The following is a 12,684-nucleotide window of genomic DNA, read 5'->3' as shown; positions in this document are numbered from 1 at the left end:
CTGGCATGTGCGGTGACGTCACCGGAAGTCTCTCCCAATGCTCATATTTTAATGTTTAGTTAACAATTTGCGCCTGTGTTTTCCCCTTTCCCCCATATATATTGCTATTGTGTATAGTGTAACACTTAGGCAGCAATTGTGACTATATTTTATTGTTTAATGTTTTAATTTGCGCACTTAGTATTTTTATAATATATATATATATATATATTTATATATTTATATTTAAATCATGCCTATGCATACATTTTATATACACTGGGAGATTTGAACCAATATTTAGTATATAATAAATACTCATAAAACAATCTTTTAGGTTTCAAAGAAGTGAGATCTATGTCTAAATTGAGACTATGGGGGGACATAGCATGCAAGGCATACATCCAATAGGTTTCTTTGTATCTAAGTTTCCTTAACCTCTCCTCACCCATTTAATTTTAAGACCAGTAGGAGCTTCATTGTGGGGACTAAAAACAGGTCTCGAGACCCCATGCTTCGTAAATCCAGCTGCAAAATTTCTCTTGTGTTCTATAAACCTAGTCTTAAGTGTCACGTTAGTACGACCCACGTACTGCTTCACACCATGGCGTTCCCAAACAGAAACAACCAAGGAGGTATTACAGTGAATACAATTGCGGATTTCAAATGTTTAGTGTGTGATCTTGATGTAACTCTAATTCTCCACATGATATAGAAACTTGCACGTTACACATCTTTAGGCGCTACATTTAAATTTACTCATTTATGTGTCGTATTTTGTTTACAATTTCTAAGCTCACTTTGAGCAAAAATATTTTAACGTTTTACATTTTTCCTATAAATAGTCGCAGGATTCTCTGTTTGCATATTATTTAAAATCTCGTCCTCTTTTAGGATGTTACAATACTTCTTGAAAATCCTCTGAATCCTCGCTGCTCCCTCATTATATCTAGTTATGAATGCTATTTTATTCTTAATATATTGTTCATTTTTATTCCTCTGTCCATCGAGGTATCTGACTAGCACTTTTGAGATTAGACTTTGACTTAGACTTTGATCATAATGTTTTTCTTTAAACTTCCTTTGGAGAAGATCTGCTTCTTGCTAAAAGTCTGACTTCCTGGTGACATTTCTGTGAAACACCCCTCTGGGTATATATGGGTCCAATTCCTGTTAAATAACTCTAAATCTAAAAATTGATTTCAGAAATGAATTTAAGATATAAACCATTCAAGTTGATATATTTCATAAGATCCTCTATTTGTATCTCCCTCCTCTCCAAATAGTAAACATACACAAAGATATATTCATACACAAACAGATATATATATATATATATATATATATATATATATATATATACAGGGCCGCAAAGGGGGGCGAGTGACGGGAATAGGTTCCTGGGCCTGGACGGGGGTTTGGCCAACTGGATGTGAAGTTCCGGGTTCGATCACAGCTGCAGTGGCCAAGAGCCCGTACTCCATTGCCCCCATACATACCCCCCTCACACACACAATGGCCCCATTAATCCTGTTGGAATCCTTTATATCTATACATATGCACTATGCCTCCCCCCTCACTTTCTTGCATCCCAGAGAGGCAGGTAAGGCTCTGGCAATGCCTTACTAACACCAATGACAGGAGAGGGGTTAACCCCACATCACCTTCTTCCTGGGGGCCTCATATCAGCATGTTCCTATATCTGCACATTATACCGTGCATATCAGACTGTTCCTATATCTTCACATTATACCGTGCATATCAGCCTGTTCCTATATCTGTGCATTATACCGTGCATATCAGCATGTTCCTATATCTGTGCATTATACCGTGCATATCAGCATGTTCCTATATCTGTGCATTATACCGTGCATATCAGCCTGTTCCTATATCTTCACATTATACCGTGCATATCAGCCTGTTCAGCTATCTGCGCATTATACCGTGCATACTGTATAGCATGTTCCTCTATCTGCACATTATACAGTGCATATCAGCCTGTTCCTATATATGTGCATTATACAGTGCATATCAGCATGTTCCTATATCTGTGCATATTATAAATGCATTTTGTAGCATGACATTGGGCTTGATTCTTTCAGTGTGCTGCATATATTCTTCTTTGCCTACAGTACATGGGCAGTGAAAGCCGAATGTGGGGTACAGCTTATGCTGTTACAGGGGATGCAACTAAATGGTGGTAACATTTGACCAGTTTGACATTTGCACATTAACCAAACCAGTAGAATTACTAAAGAACTCTTGATAAACAAATTAGCATGGCTACCCCATGATATCGTATTGCCACGTCCAAGTGTTTTTTAACATATCACATGCCAGGACGTGGTATTGCACATGTGACACTAATGAGAAAACCCAAGCTCTCGTTTTTCAAACATGCAATCACATCTGAAGAAAAAAAGACAGCGCACAAACTCTCATAGTGTATAATAGTACAGATATAATTATAAATATTAAAGTGATATAATATGCACGTACAGCGAGGACAAATCAGTTGGACAGGGCATGTTCAGGGTACATGTTATTATAGTATTATATATTATAGTGTTACAGTATATATAAGCACTGTCACATTCACATAAGTTAATGTTACAATTTGTGCAGTTTTTCTTTTTATTTCTTTAACTATGCAAGCACATCAGCACTCATCCCTGCTTCTCTTGTACTGTATATAAGATGTTATATCATTATTAGCATTTATTTATAAAGCACAAACATATTCTACGGCGCAGTACAATTGGGGGAATAGAATGATAGTAATTACATAAACAGAACGACATACCAAATCAGGACAAACAAGCACAAACCAGTGCAGAAGGTAATGAGGGCCCTGCCTGTGAGAGCTTACAGGCTACAGGAAGCTGAAATCAGCCTCGGGCATGGTCAGCGCCTAAGCGCTGACCTGTGCTGAGGCGCACTGGTGCTTACCAGTGAGCCCCTGCAGCCGCAATGAGAGCGGCTTTAGCAGGGGCTCGCGCACGCTTCCGCAAGCGCGCGGAAGCGTAGTTCTTATCCAAATTTTAGATTTCGCGCTCATGGGAGCGCAGGGCCGGTCACGTGAGCGGTTCGCCTAATGAGGGAGAACCAGCTCCGTGACGTCACTGGCCCGCCCCCCGACACGCCCACGGACGGCGCGCTAACCAAGGCCAGGGAAAGCACCCGCTTTCCCTCAGCCTCAACGCGCCTCCGTACGGCTGCTGCAACCCTGGACGCAGCCTAAGTGTATTTTGTTATTGGGTAATGTCGGGTCCATAAGAAGTGACCAAGCTGATAACATTTATTATATCAGACAAGTGGCTGCAGGCTGAGTTGGCAACTGGAGTGTAGATAAGAGTCCACAGCCAGCACACATGGGGGAAGTTGCCTGTACACAGGAGGGAGGCAGCAGGAATAAATAACTGGTAAGAGGGGTATAGCGGCATTGTACAGTATGTATAATGGGAGGATGCTATTTCACACCTTGCATTGTATAGTCATACTGCCATATATCCTAATGTATCTCTCCAGGCAGAAAGGAGCTAAAGAAAGGGATAGAAGATATAGAAGATACAGACATGAACTGTTCAAATGTTAATCACCTCTTCACTCTCATGCCCTTGCCTAGGTTTTAGTATTGGGGATGGCTAATGTGGAAGAAGCGGACTTCCCAAATCTCAAAAGTGACGTCTAAGCCACAGTCTATGGTTTGAAATCCTTAGGATTGATCCTAGAGGTCACATTGCACATTTATGGACAGAATATATTAGTTATAGCAATATTATTAACTCTTTACTAAGCTCTACTCTGTTCTTTCCACATCTTAAATATGACCTGACACTGTCACCTATGAGCTCAGGGCCAAATAACATCTTTATTTTGGGTGTGTTTCATCTCTACCAATTCTTCTCAATTTTAAAATACCTAAAGGTCGCCCAACACACCCCTCCCGTGTGACTTGCCGAAAGATACACCACATTCCTCTGAGATACATATATATATGTAACTCCCAGCCAGATACTTGTACAGAAAGCTGTCGGCACCTGCTAACCTGCTCCCTCCCAGGTAAAGGAACCGATCTGAGATCTTCTGCTCTTATTTCTCAGCATATTTGTGTATTTATTGTGTGCCTGCTGTTTAATTTGCTGTCTCCTTAATCTCTGATATAGAGAAATATCTATTCATATTTCCATTCTACAGCTCACAGGCATCTCACAGCTGAATTTTGTTGCAGGGTAAAGAGGATTTATTGCATGTTTAAATACCTATTATATTTAGATAATTTCTCATGCGTATGCTTTTAATTCTTTCGGTGCCATAGGGGCCTGTAAAGCATGTGCTGTAACGCATTACTGGTCTCTCTGGCAGCAAAAGGATTAGGATCCTGCCCCAGCCAAATTCAAGAGAGGTAAAGATCTGACGGGGGCTAAAGATGGAGAGTGTGGATGCAGTGGTGTCTGTTTCTGATTTTGTGCATTTAATAGGAGGCTAGTTATTTGGTTTGAACGATAGTAAATATATTTATTTTCAATGTATATATGTAATAAAACCGTGCTCTGCCATAAACACCTTCCCTTCTCAGAAGACACGTTACAGTACATCCGATTCACCGGAGTGTCTTATAGCAGAGCGCTGCCTAGTGATATGGGCCGAGATCTTAGCATTTAGCTTAATGATAAGAGGGGAAACACCTGATTTCTAAGAAAATGTGTTATCTTTCTACATGTGTCTAGTTAGACATGTAGGGGGCTATGTATCACCGAAAACAATACAACATATTTACTAAAGGAAAACTCCTGTTGACAGAAATTGGAATCTGTTTCTGCCAGGACAACCTTTACTAGCATTGGTTTATTGATCAATTATTTATGAGCTTGATCTATAAATACCTTTAGTGCTGCAACACATTGCTGGCCCAGCAGGAGATACACTATTTACTATAACTGTATCCCCTTCCTCTTCCTAGACTCCAACACCTGTGATCATGAAGGGTTTTCTGGCTCTGCTGCTGCTGGCGCTGTGCAGTTTCACAGCAGGTAAGGAGAGCAATGCAGTGTCCCCGGTATCCACAGTATTGTATGTCTTGGTCACACAGCTGCTTACAGCTGCAGTGACACAATGTAGACAAGTGGCAAAGTAAGATGTCCTACAGATAACCTGGGCACCTCTAACACCTGAACATATCCCACAATTCTAAGAGATGGGATATTGAGAAAAACAACAAAAAACAGGACTGGTCTAAATTGCCAGGTATTTAAATGAATTCAAGAGCACAGATTAATTTTATAACCGGATAACAGGTGGTAAATGTAGACACATTCCCCCAAACCCCAGAGACCCTCTGTGATGATAACCACACTCTTGTAGTGCTTTAAAAGCTTTGCTCCCATAAGTGACATATCCCGTTCTTAGCAGCTACCTTGGGTGTAATTATGTACTCTCAGCATATTAGGTTCCATGAGACCCCTCTAGTGAAAGACGTTGTGCTGACTGATCAGGAATGATAATCACCTGTTACACGGCGCTGACCATGCAATGCTTTACAGCGCAATCAGTGTATAATACAGGGGAATGCAGAAAGATTACAGAGCAATAACCCCAACAGTAAAGATTGGAGGGAAGGACATTAAGGTGGCGTGGGTGGAGAATTTCAGAGGAACAACTTTATGTTGTATGATACCTTAGCCCCTCTCCCACGTGACTCATTTCTCCCTCTCTCTCTAGTGTCTGCTGCCTGCCCAACCTGCGCTCCTACGGACCAGACCTGTAATGCCACCACTAACATCTGCGACTGCAACCTGGCTTTGTACACAAAATCAGGTACAATACACAGTGTATCCTCTTCATAGAGTCAGACAGCTTATCGGCACCACATGGAGTAGTTTAAGTGCCTCTCACTGCATGAGATGCTCATCTGAGCCTGAGACCCTTCTCATTATACACACACATCACACGGGAGGGGGTTTCTGCCCCATATAATGCAGAATACTCCTCACACAAGTTCTGCTTCCTGATAACTGACAAGAAGATTCCTGTTTCAATGAAATTGTTGTTGAATACCGTCAGAGTGAGGACAACTCCCAGGGTGCCGTTTATTACACACAACAATCACTTTTTGGGGAAACAAAGTGGCCTTAGAGATGTTGGGAGGTGACAGTCTCCACCCCTCATTCTCCAGTGAAAGCCATGTGTACTGTATGTGTCCTGTCACTGCAATGGTGTCACACTGACTCTCTGTCCCTTTACTCTGACTCTCTGTCCCTTTACTCTCAGCGGCCCCTCCGACCCCTACAGTTGATTGTACAGGTGGATCCATGAATCTGTACATATCAAAATGCCAGTTGGAGAAATCCCAATACAACTCCGGCACCCTGCACCTGGCTGGCACTGAAGCTGGCTGTACAGGTGGAGAGAAAAATGTAGATAACGCTCAGGTGACGTTCAGCGCCCCGCTGAGGACTGGAGCCTGCGGCAACACTGTAGTGGTGAGTGCAAATAGTATCATAGAAAAGTATTTTCACTGGGGACAGGCATGAAGGGGTTTGGGGTATCTTATCTTGTCATGTAGTGACGTCATGTCACTATAACGTGCCTATGTCATTATTTTCAGCGGTGTTATATATATATATATATACAGTGTTCGACTAACCTATACATATATATATATATAAAAGTAGGTCACTAAGTTTCTCACATTTGACACAACATTAGAAAGGAGGGTTACACCATAACATCAGCTGGTGGTGTTTTCAGAAAGATTAAACAATAACAGGAAGAAATACACAATCTCCCTAACTTCCCCCTTGAGAGTCTCTTCCAATCTCACTAACTCCTCCTGTTGACCAAAATCACACGCTGAGGCAGGAAACAGACCCAGTGTTACCCCGTTACCTGGGGTAACACAGGTACCCCAGTACCTTGATCACTTAGCATCAATATGACAGTGATATCACCCTGATTGGGGCACAGACCCCACTGTCTTGATGTTTAGTATCAATAGTGTAAACAAAATAATTTTCACACAAAGAAATAATTTTCCCCAAATATAAAAATGTTTTACTCGTGTTATTCAGGGTGAGGATCTGCAGCCCCGTTTTAGAGTTAAAGGGATATTGCATTTAACTGAGGGGTGAAAGGATATTGGCTGTGCACTGACCCTAATTATACAGTTATACATTGCTCTGTGAAGTACACCCCGCCCTCTTGTGTATATTGTAAAGATGACCTGTGATTTTCCTCCAATAAATGTTTATTTGTCTCTTATACACAGGTAAATGGAAGTCATGTTGTTTTCTCAAATAAGTTGTACATTGAATCCCAAGTATTGCAATATCCTACTTTTTCAATCATACTCAAAAACAATGTCAGTATAAGCGTCTCCTGCGCCTTCCCACTGAATATGAAAGTTGCACTTAATGTCAGCCTAAACCCAGTGATAAGGTGAGTACCCCCTGCAGCCCCTTGTATTCTCTGCACACAGTGAGCAGGACAGGGATAAAGGCAGATAGCCAGCTCCCTATCAGCACCACTATCTGAGGAGCAGTTTCATTCATTGTTACTTTCTACCTTTTCTGCACATGCTTGCCTGTGTTGATACTTTCATTGACAAATGACTCGGAAAGGGCAAATTCTCTGACACATTTAAGCCATATAAGGAGTTTTGCAAATCTCTGCTCACTGCCATAAAAAAAATACATGGAAACTCACCACGTGTTTGATTTAAGCATCCCAAGTACAGAAGAGTGGAATGGGGTTATCACTATTTGGCTGAAGGGTCACATGATCACTGCTCTGATTTACTGACTATTTTAGGGACTTTGTTTGCTGCAACTTTTTAAAATCAAAATGTACTAAATATTTCAGCCCAGTGTATGTGGTTACATATCGTTCTGTGAGTTTCATGTTTCTGCTTTTGTTTTGTGGTTTCGATGTGTGCCCCTTCTAATCCTGCCCTTGTAAAATGCAATGAATGGTAAGAGAGTCACTTTAACACACGCCTCTGTGCATCATTGTCTCCAGGCATTATTTGTGCAATGTTGTGCTGGTTATCATGGTGAATGAAGTGTGGAGCTGGTAAATAAAGTAATAAAATAAGTTAATGTAAGGAGATACTTGCCATGCATATTAAAATTGAATATACGAGTTTCCGCATGTCCATGTATTGTGCACTGATAAAAAAACAAATCCCACTAACATATAAACTGGCTACCTGAGAAACCCAAAGTATTCAGTTATTAAAGTAATATTCCCTGTCACTATATCATTCAGTACTTGTATCCTGACACGGACTGGAACACGTGAGCTCAGTTACCAGTCTGTAATAGTGAGTTTAGGTTCCTGGTGTTGCAGATCGGTTCTCATGTTTGATTTCACATTTCAGCACCGCACAGCTGACTGTCCCAGTGGAAGAGGGAGTGGTCACCGTAACAATGGCAGCTTACAGAAACCCCAGTTTCACTGTCCCAGTGCCCGCCGACGCTGGCCCCTAGCTGACTGGAGCAGGAAATGTATATCTCGGTGCTGATCCCAAACTAAGATCCCAAAGTAAGATCTCTTTAATTTAAAAAAAAAAAAAATAGAGAGAAGAGAATATGGGACCATTTCAGTGTCAGATGGGCAGGGTAATTATTTTGGTTAACAAAATTATTAGTAATAGACAGCATGGATTTATGCCAAATTAACCTTATTATTTCTTTGAGGAGGTACCCCCTCTTCCCCCCCCCCCCTTTTTTTTTCTCTTCCCCTATTGTGTTTTCTCCTGCCCCTCTGGTACTTTCTGTAACACTACATTATTTTACTAGCATGACGTGATATGCACAGCACCCCCTACATTTCCTGTTATAGGGGTTCACTTAAAAACTATTTCCTATCAGGGGGTTTATGATGTAAACGGTTGAGAACCATTAGTGTACACTGTACACAATAAAGGAAACTGGTCTCTGAAAATATTTGCACTTGGATTGAAAACTGGATGAAGGATAAGCAGAAAAGGGTTGTCAGAAATGGAAACTTTTCAGATTGGGCTAAAGTTGTAAGTGGAGTACCTCAACAATCGGTTCTAGGGCCACTGCTATTTAACTTGTTTATTAATGACTTTGAGGTTTGCACAGAGAGCAAAGTCTCCATCTTTACTTACTACACTAAATTATGTAAGGTAGTAAAGTCAGAGCAAATAGTAAAGCAGATACTGTAGTAAAATCAGAGCAAATTTTATTTACAGAAGGATTTGGATAAACTGAAAGCTTGGGCAGGTAAATGGCAGATGAGGTTTAATACACATAAATGTAATGTTATGTATTTGAGATGCAAAAATAATCATGCTACATACTGTACAACTCTTTGATAAAGTCTCTTTGCAGAGACGAATCGTGTCAGAGTATTACACTCTGTATGTCTAACTTTCTTTGGATGAATAAATATTTTTTTTTATCTTTAACTGCGCTTGGTTGATTCCTGATTCCGGAAAGCAGTGACCGCCACTCCTACTATTTTTTTTACACTATCTATCGGCTGGAGCACGCAGCATCGGCGTTCTACGGGGGCGTTGTGGCATAAATCAGCAACACCAGGCGGACACGGACAGTCTCTCATGAGCACCGGCCAGTTGATCGTCAAAGTATGGGACACAGGGTGTGGAGAGGAAAGCAATGGAAGACTCCGTGAGTATCTTGTGGGACGTACTGCAGCGACGTTTTCACGGACACTTTGGACTGTTTTATTGCTTATTAGCCCCCCACCCTGGGTGAGTCCATTATACACACTAAGGACCTTTACAAGCCAATATAGTTTATTTACCCCTATACGCTGATACAACCGAGGGAATCAAGATGACGTTTTTTATATTATACATCTATTGCATCATTGCTATTGATAGATCACCAGTATTTGAGGTTTATTCCTCTTTGTTCACCTACATACAAACTAAATTGGCCAAAATTAGTTTGACCATTGATTGAGAAGGATTTGGGCGTACTGGTAGATAGCAGGCTTAGCGATAGTGCTCAATGCCAGGCAGTAGCTGCAAAGGTTAGTAGGTTACTATCATGCAAAAAAACAGGATGTGGTTTGAAGAGAAGACATTTTGCCACTACAGATGCAGCGGCCGTTATTCGAACACTTCAAACGTTGTATACCTCGGAATACCCACATCACGGCGCGTGATTTCTTCCAACCGTACCGTACCTTAATAAATGCATTTCAATTAGAAAAGCATTGTCTAAAAGGTGATATTTATTTATTTATAAAAATGTTTTACCAGGAAGTAATACATTGAGAGTTACTGCTCGTTTTCAAGTATGTCCTGGGCATAGAGTTATGATGACAAATACAAGGTTACAAATGCATAGTTACATTACGTGAACAGGTTATTATACATTATATACAAGGCATTGCATGCACAGTAAGAAATAATATATATTATGAGCGTATGAAACAGTTACAGACCAGATTAAAATGTGAGACAGCCTTAGTTTTGAAAGAACTTAGACTGGTGATGGCTTTGAGAGTCTCCGGTAGGTTGTTCCAGTTTTGGGGTGCACGGTAAGAGAAGGAGGAACGACCGGATACTTTGCTGAACCTTGGGACCATGAAAAGTCTTTTGGAGTCATATCTCAGATGATAAGTGCTGCATGTTTTAGGGGTGAGGAGCTTGTTCAGATAGACGGGTAACTTGCCCAGAAAGTATTTGAAGACAAGACAGGAAAAAGATGAACTTTGCGCCTAGACTCAAGTGATGGCCAAACTAGTTCTTTGTGCATTTCATAGTGATGTGTGTTGTAGTTGCATTGGCTGACAAAGCGGCATACTGAATTGTAGAGGTTATCGAGTTTGCTAAGGTGAGTTTGGGGTGCCGTGCCATAGTTTATCATTGGCATTAGCATTTGTTGTGCAATACACTTTCTGATCAACAGACTTAGTAACTATTTACAAATATATTGAAGGTCACTACAAGGAACTGTGGAGGGAATGCTTCATCCCAAGCATAGTACAAATGACACCTGGTCATACATTGAGATTGTATGAAAGGTGATTTCACCAGCAGCAAAGGAAAGGGTTCTTTATAGGAAGGACAGTTAAAATGTGGAATTTGCTACTAATGGAGACTGTGATGGCAGATACAACAGATATCTTTAAAAAAAACGTTAAACATCTTTTCAGAAAGGAATGGTATACAGGGATATACCAAAAGGTTAACCATAGGAAGGATGTGGCTACAAGCATTCATCTAATTGCCATTATTGGAGTAAGGAAGGAATTAATTTATTCCCCTTAGAACACGTAATAAAAAATAAATATATATATAACGCACGTTGACTAAATGTAAAATAGGTTGAACTCTTGGAAGGATGTATCTTTTTTACATCTAATTTACTATGTAACGTTGTAACTTCAGTATATGTCAGGATTCTGGTTTTATGTTTTAACTGAAAAACACTCGGGGGGGAAAAACACCACCTGACCACTAGATCACCTTGCAGTTCCGGTGAAAACCAATAAAAACAGATATGAAACATTATTCTCTTTTAAGTTCCATCTCTTGCAGCAGCCCAGGCACAGGTACGTGAGAAAGGAAACAACATGGGATTATAGAAATTTAACAAAAGTGCACTGATAAGCACAAAAGTCAAACAGATTGTTTAATTTAAAAAAAACACCTGAAAAACAAAAAACATTGATTTTCCCCCAAAAATCAAATAAACACCAAAATCCGTAATCCCTATTTACTATATGTATTGAGTTTCTTAGATTTGACCCAGCTAACAATTCATGGTGCTAATACAGTGCCAGTCAATGGCAGTTGCCGCCAGATGAGCATTATACTTATATCCCTACACCATTTTACCTGTAAATGGTGGAACATGTGGCACCATTAATTCCCCTCACCACCACTACCTGTTCACCTCACTACTCTCAAGACCTTTGTTCCATTGACCTCTCTGATCTGGCATCTTACCCTGAACGCTGACCTCTCTTCTCTCCTCCCATCCTCTGATCCTGACAATATTATCAACTGTTAAAACTTCATCCTCTCCTCTCTTGACATTTATGCCCCTTCTCGGCTCGGCACACCATGACCATGGCGAAATTTACAAACACGCTTTGCACTCTCTCCTCTGAATGCCTATCGACGAAATCACACACTCGGGCACTCTCAATTTATCCTCTCCTGTTTTAACTCTACTCTCTCTAAGGCCAAACAACTCTACTTCTGTTCACTCATCAACACTCAAAAATCCAAACCACACGGTATTTTCTCTGTACTTGACTCCCTCCTTCTCCTCCCACTTTCCATCCTTCCATCACTTCTCCTCAAGTCTTAGCCGACTACTTTAAAGGCAAGATGGATGTTATCCAGAAGGATATTCCTTCTGTCCCTTCCCCCTCTCTGCTTCTACCTAAACCACCTTCTTCCAATCTTGACTCCTTTCATCCTGTTACAGAGTTGGAAGTTTCTAAGCTGAGTTTATCTTCTTCCTCTACCACATGCCCTCTAGTTCCTATCCCTTCACACCTTATCAGAACTCCTACTACTATGCTACCTGCCCACTCTCATCCATATCTTCAATTCCTCACTGTCTCATCCTGCTTTGAGCATGCCGTGGTTACACTTATTCTGAAAAAACCACCCTAGACCTTTATGTGCCTTACTAACTACTGCCCTGTATCCCTCCTGCTAGAACGTATACTGTTCTCCCGTAAAATAATTTC

General features: G+C 40.8%; 1 protein-coding gene across 3 annotated transcripts in view; it reads left to right on the top strand.

Moving 5' to 3' along the window:
• Positions 1 to 12,684, top strand: part of LOC142496888 (uromodulin-like) — a 198,489-nt gene that overhangs the window by 70,127 nt on the left and 115,678 nt on the right. The window contains exons 1-4 of one of the 3 annotated variants that reach the window (XM_075603959.1): positions 3,943 to 4,041; positions 4,943 to 5,012; positions 5,701 to 5,796; positions 6,250 to 6,461. The exons of 1 other annotated variant lie outside the window; for it this stretch is intronic. In XM_075603959.1, the coding sequence (XP_075460074.1) occupies positions 4,961 to 5,012; positions 5,701 to 5,796; positions 6,250 to 6,461 (360 nt within the window). In that variant the 5' untranslated portion in view covers positions 3,943 to 4,041; positions 4,943 to 4,960. Of the gene's footprint in view, positions 1 to 3,942; positions 4,042 to 4,942; positions 5,013 to 5,700; positions 5,797 to 6,249; positions 6,462 to 12,684 lie in introns of those variants that run through there. One more of the 3 variants, XM_075603960.1, reaches the window with a different exon arrangement.

This window comes from Ascaphus truei, chromosome 6, assembly GCF_040206685.1.
Source record: "Ascaphus truei isolate aAscTru1 chromosome 6, aAscTru1.hap1, whole genome shotgun sequence".
NCBI lineage: Eukaryota > Metazoa > Chordata > Amphibia > Anura > Ascaphidae > Ascaphus > Ascaphus truei.
This window is presented reverse-complemented; position numbering and strand designations above follow the sequence as displayed.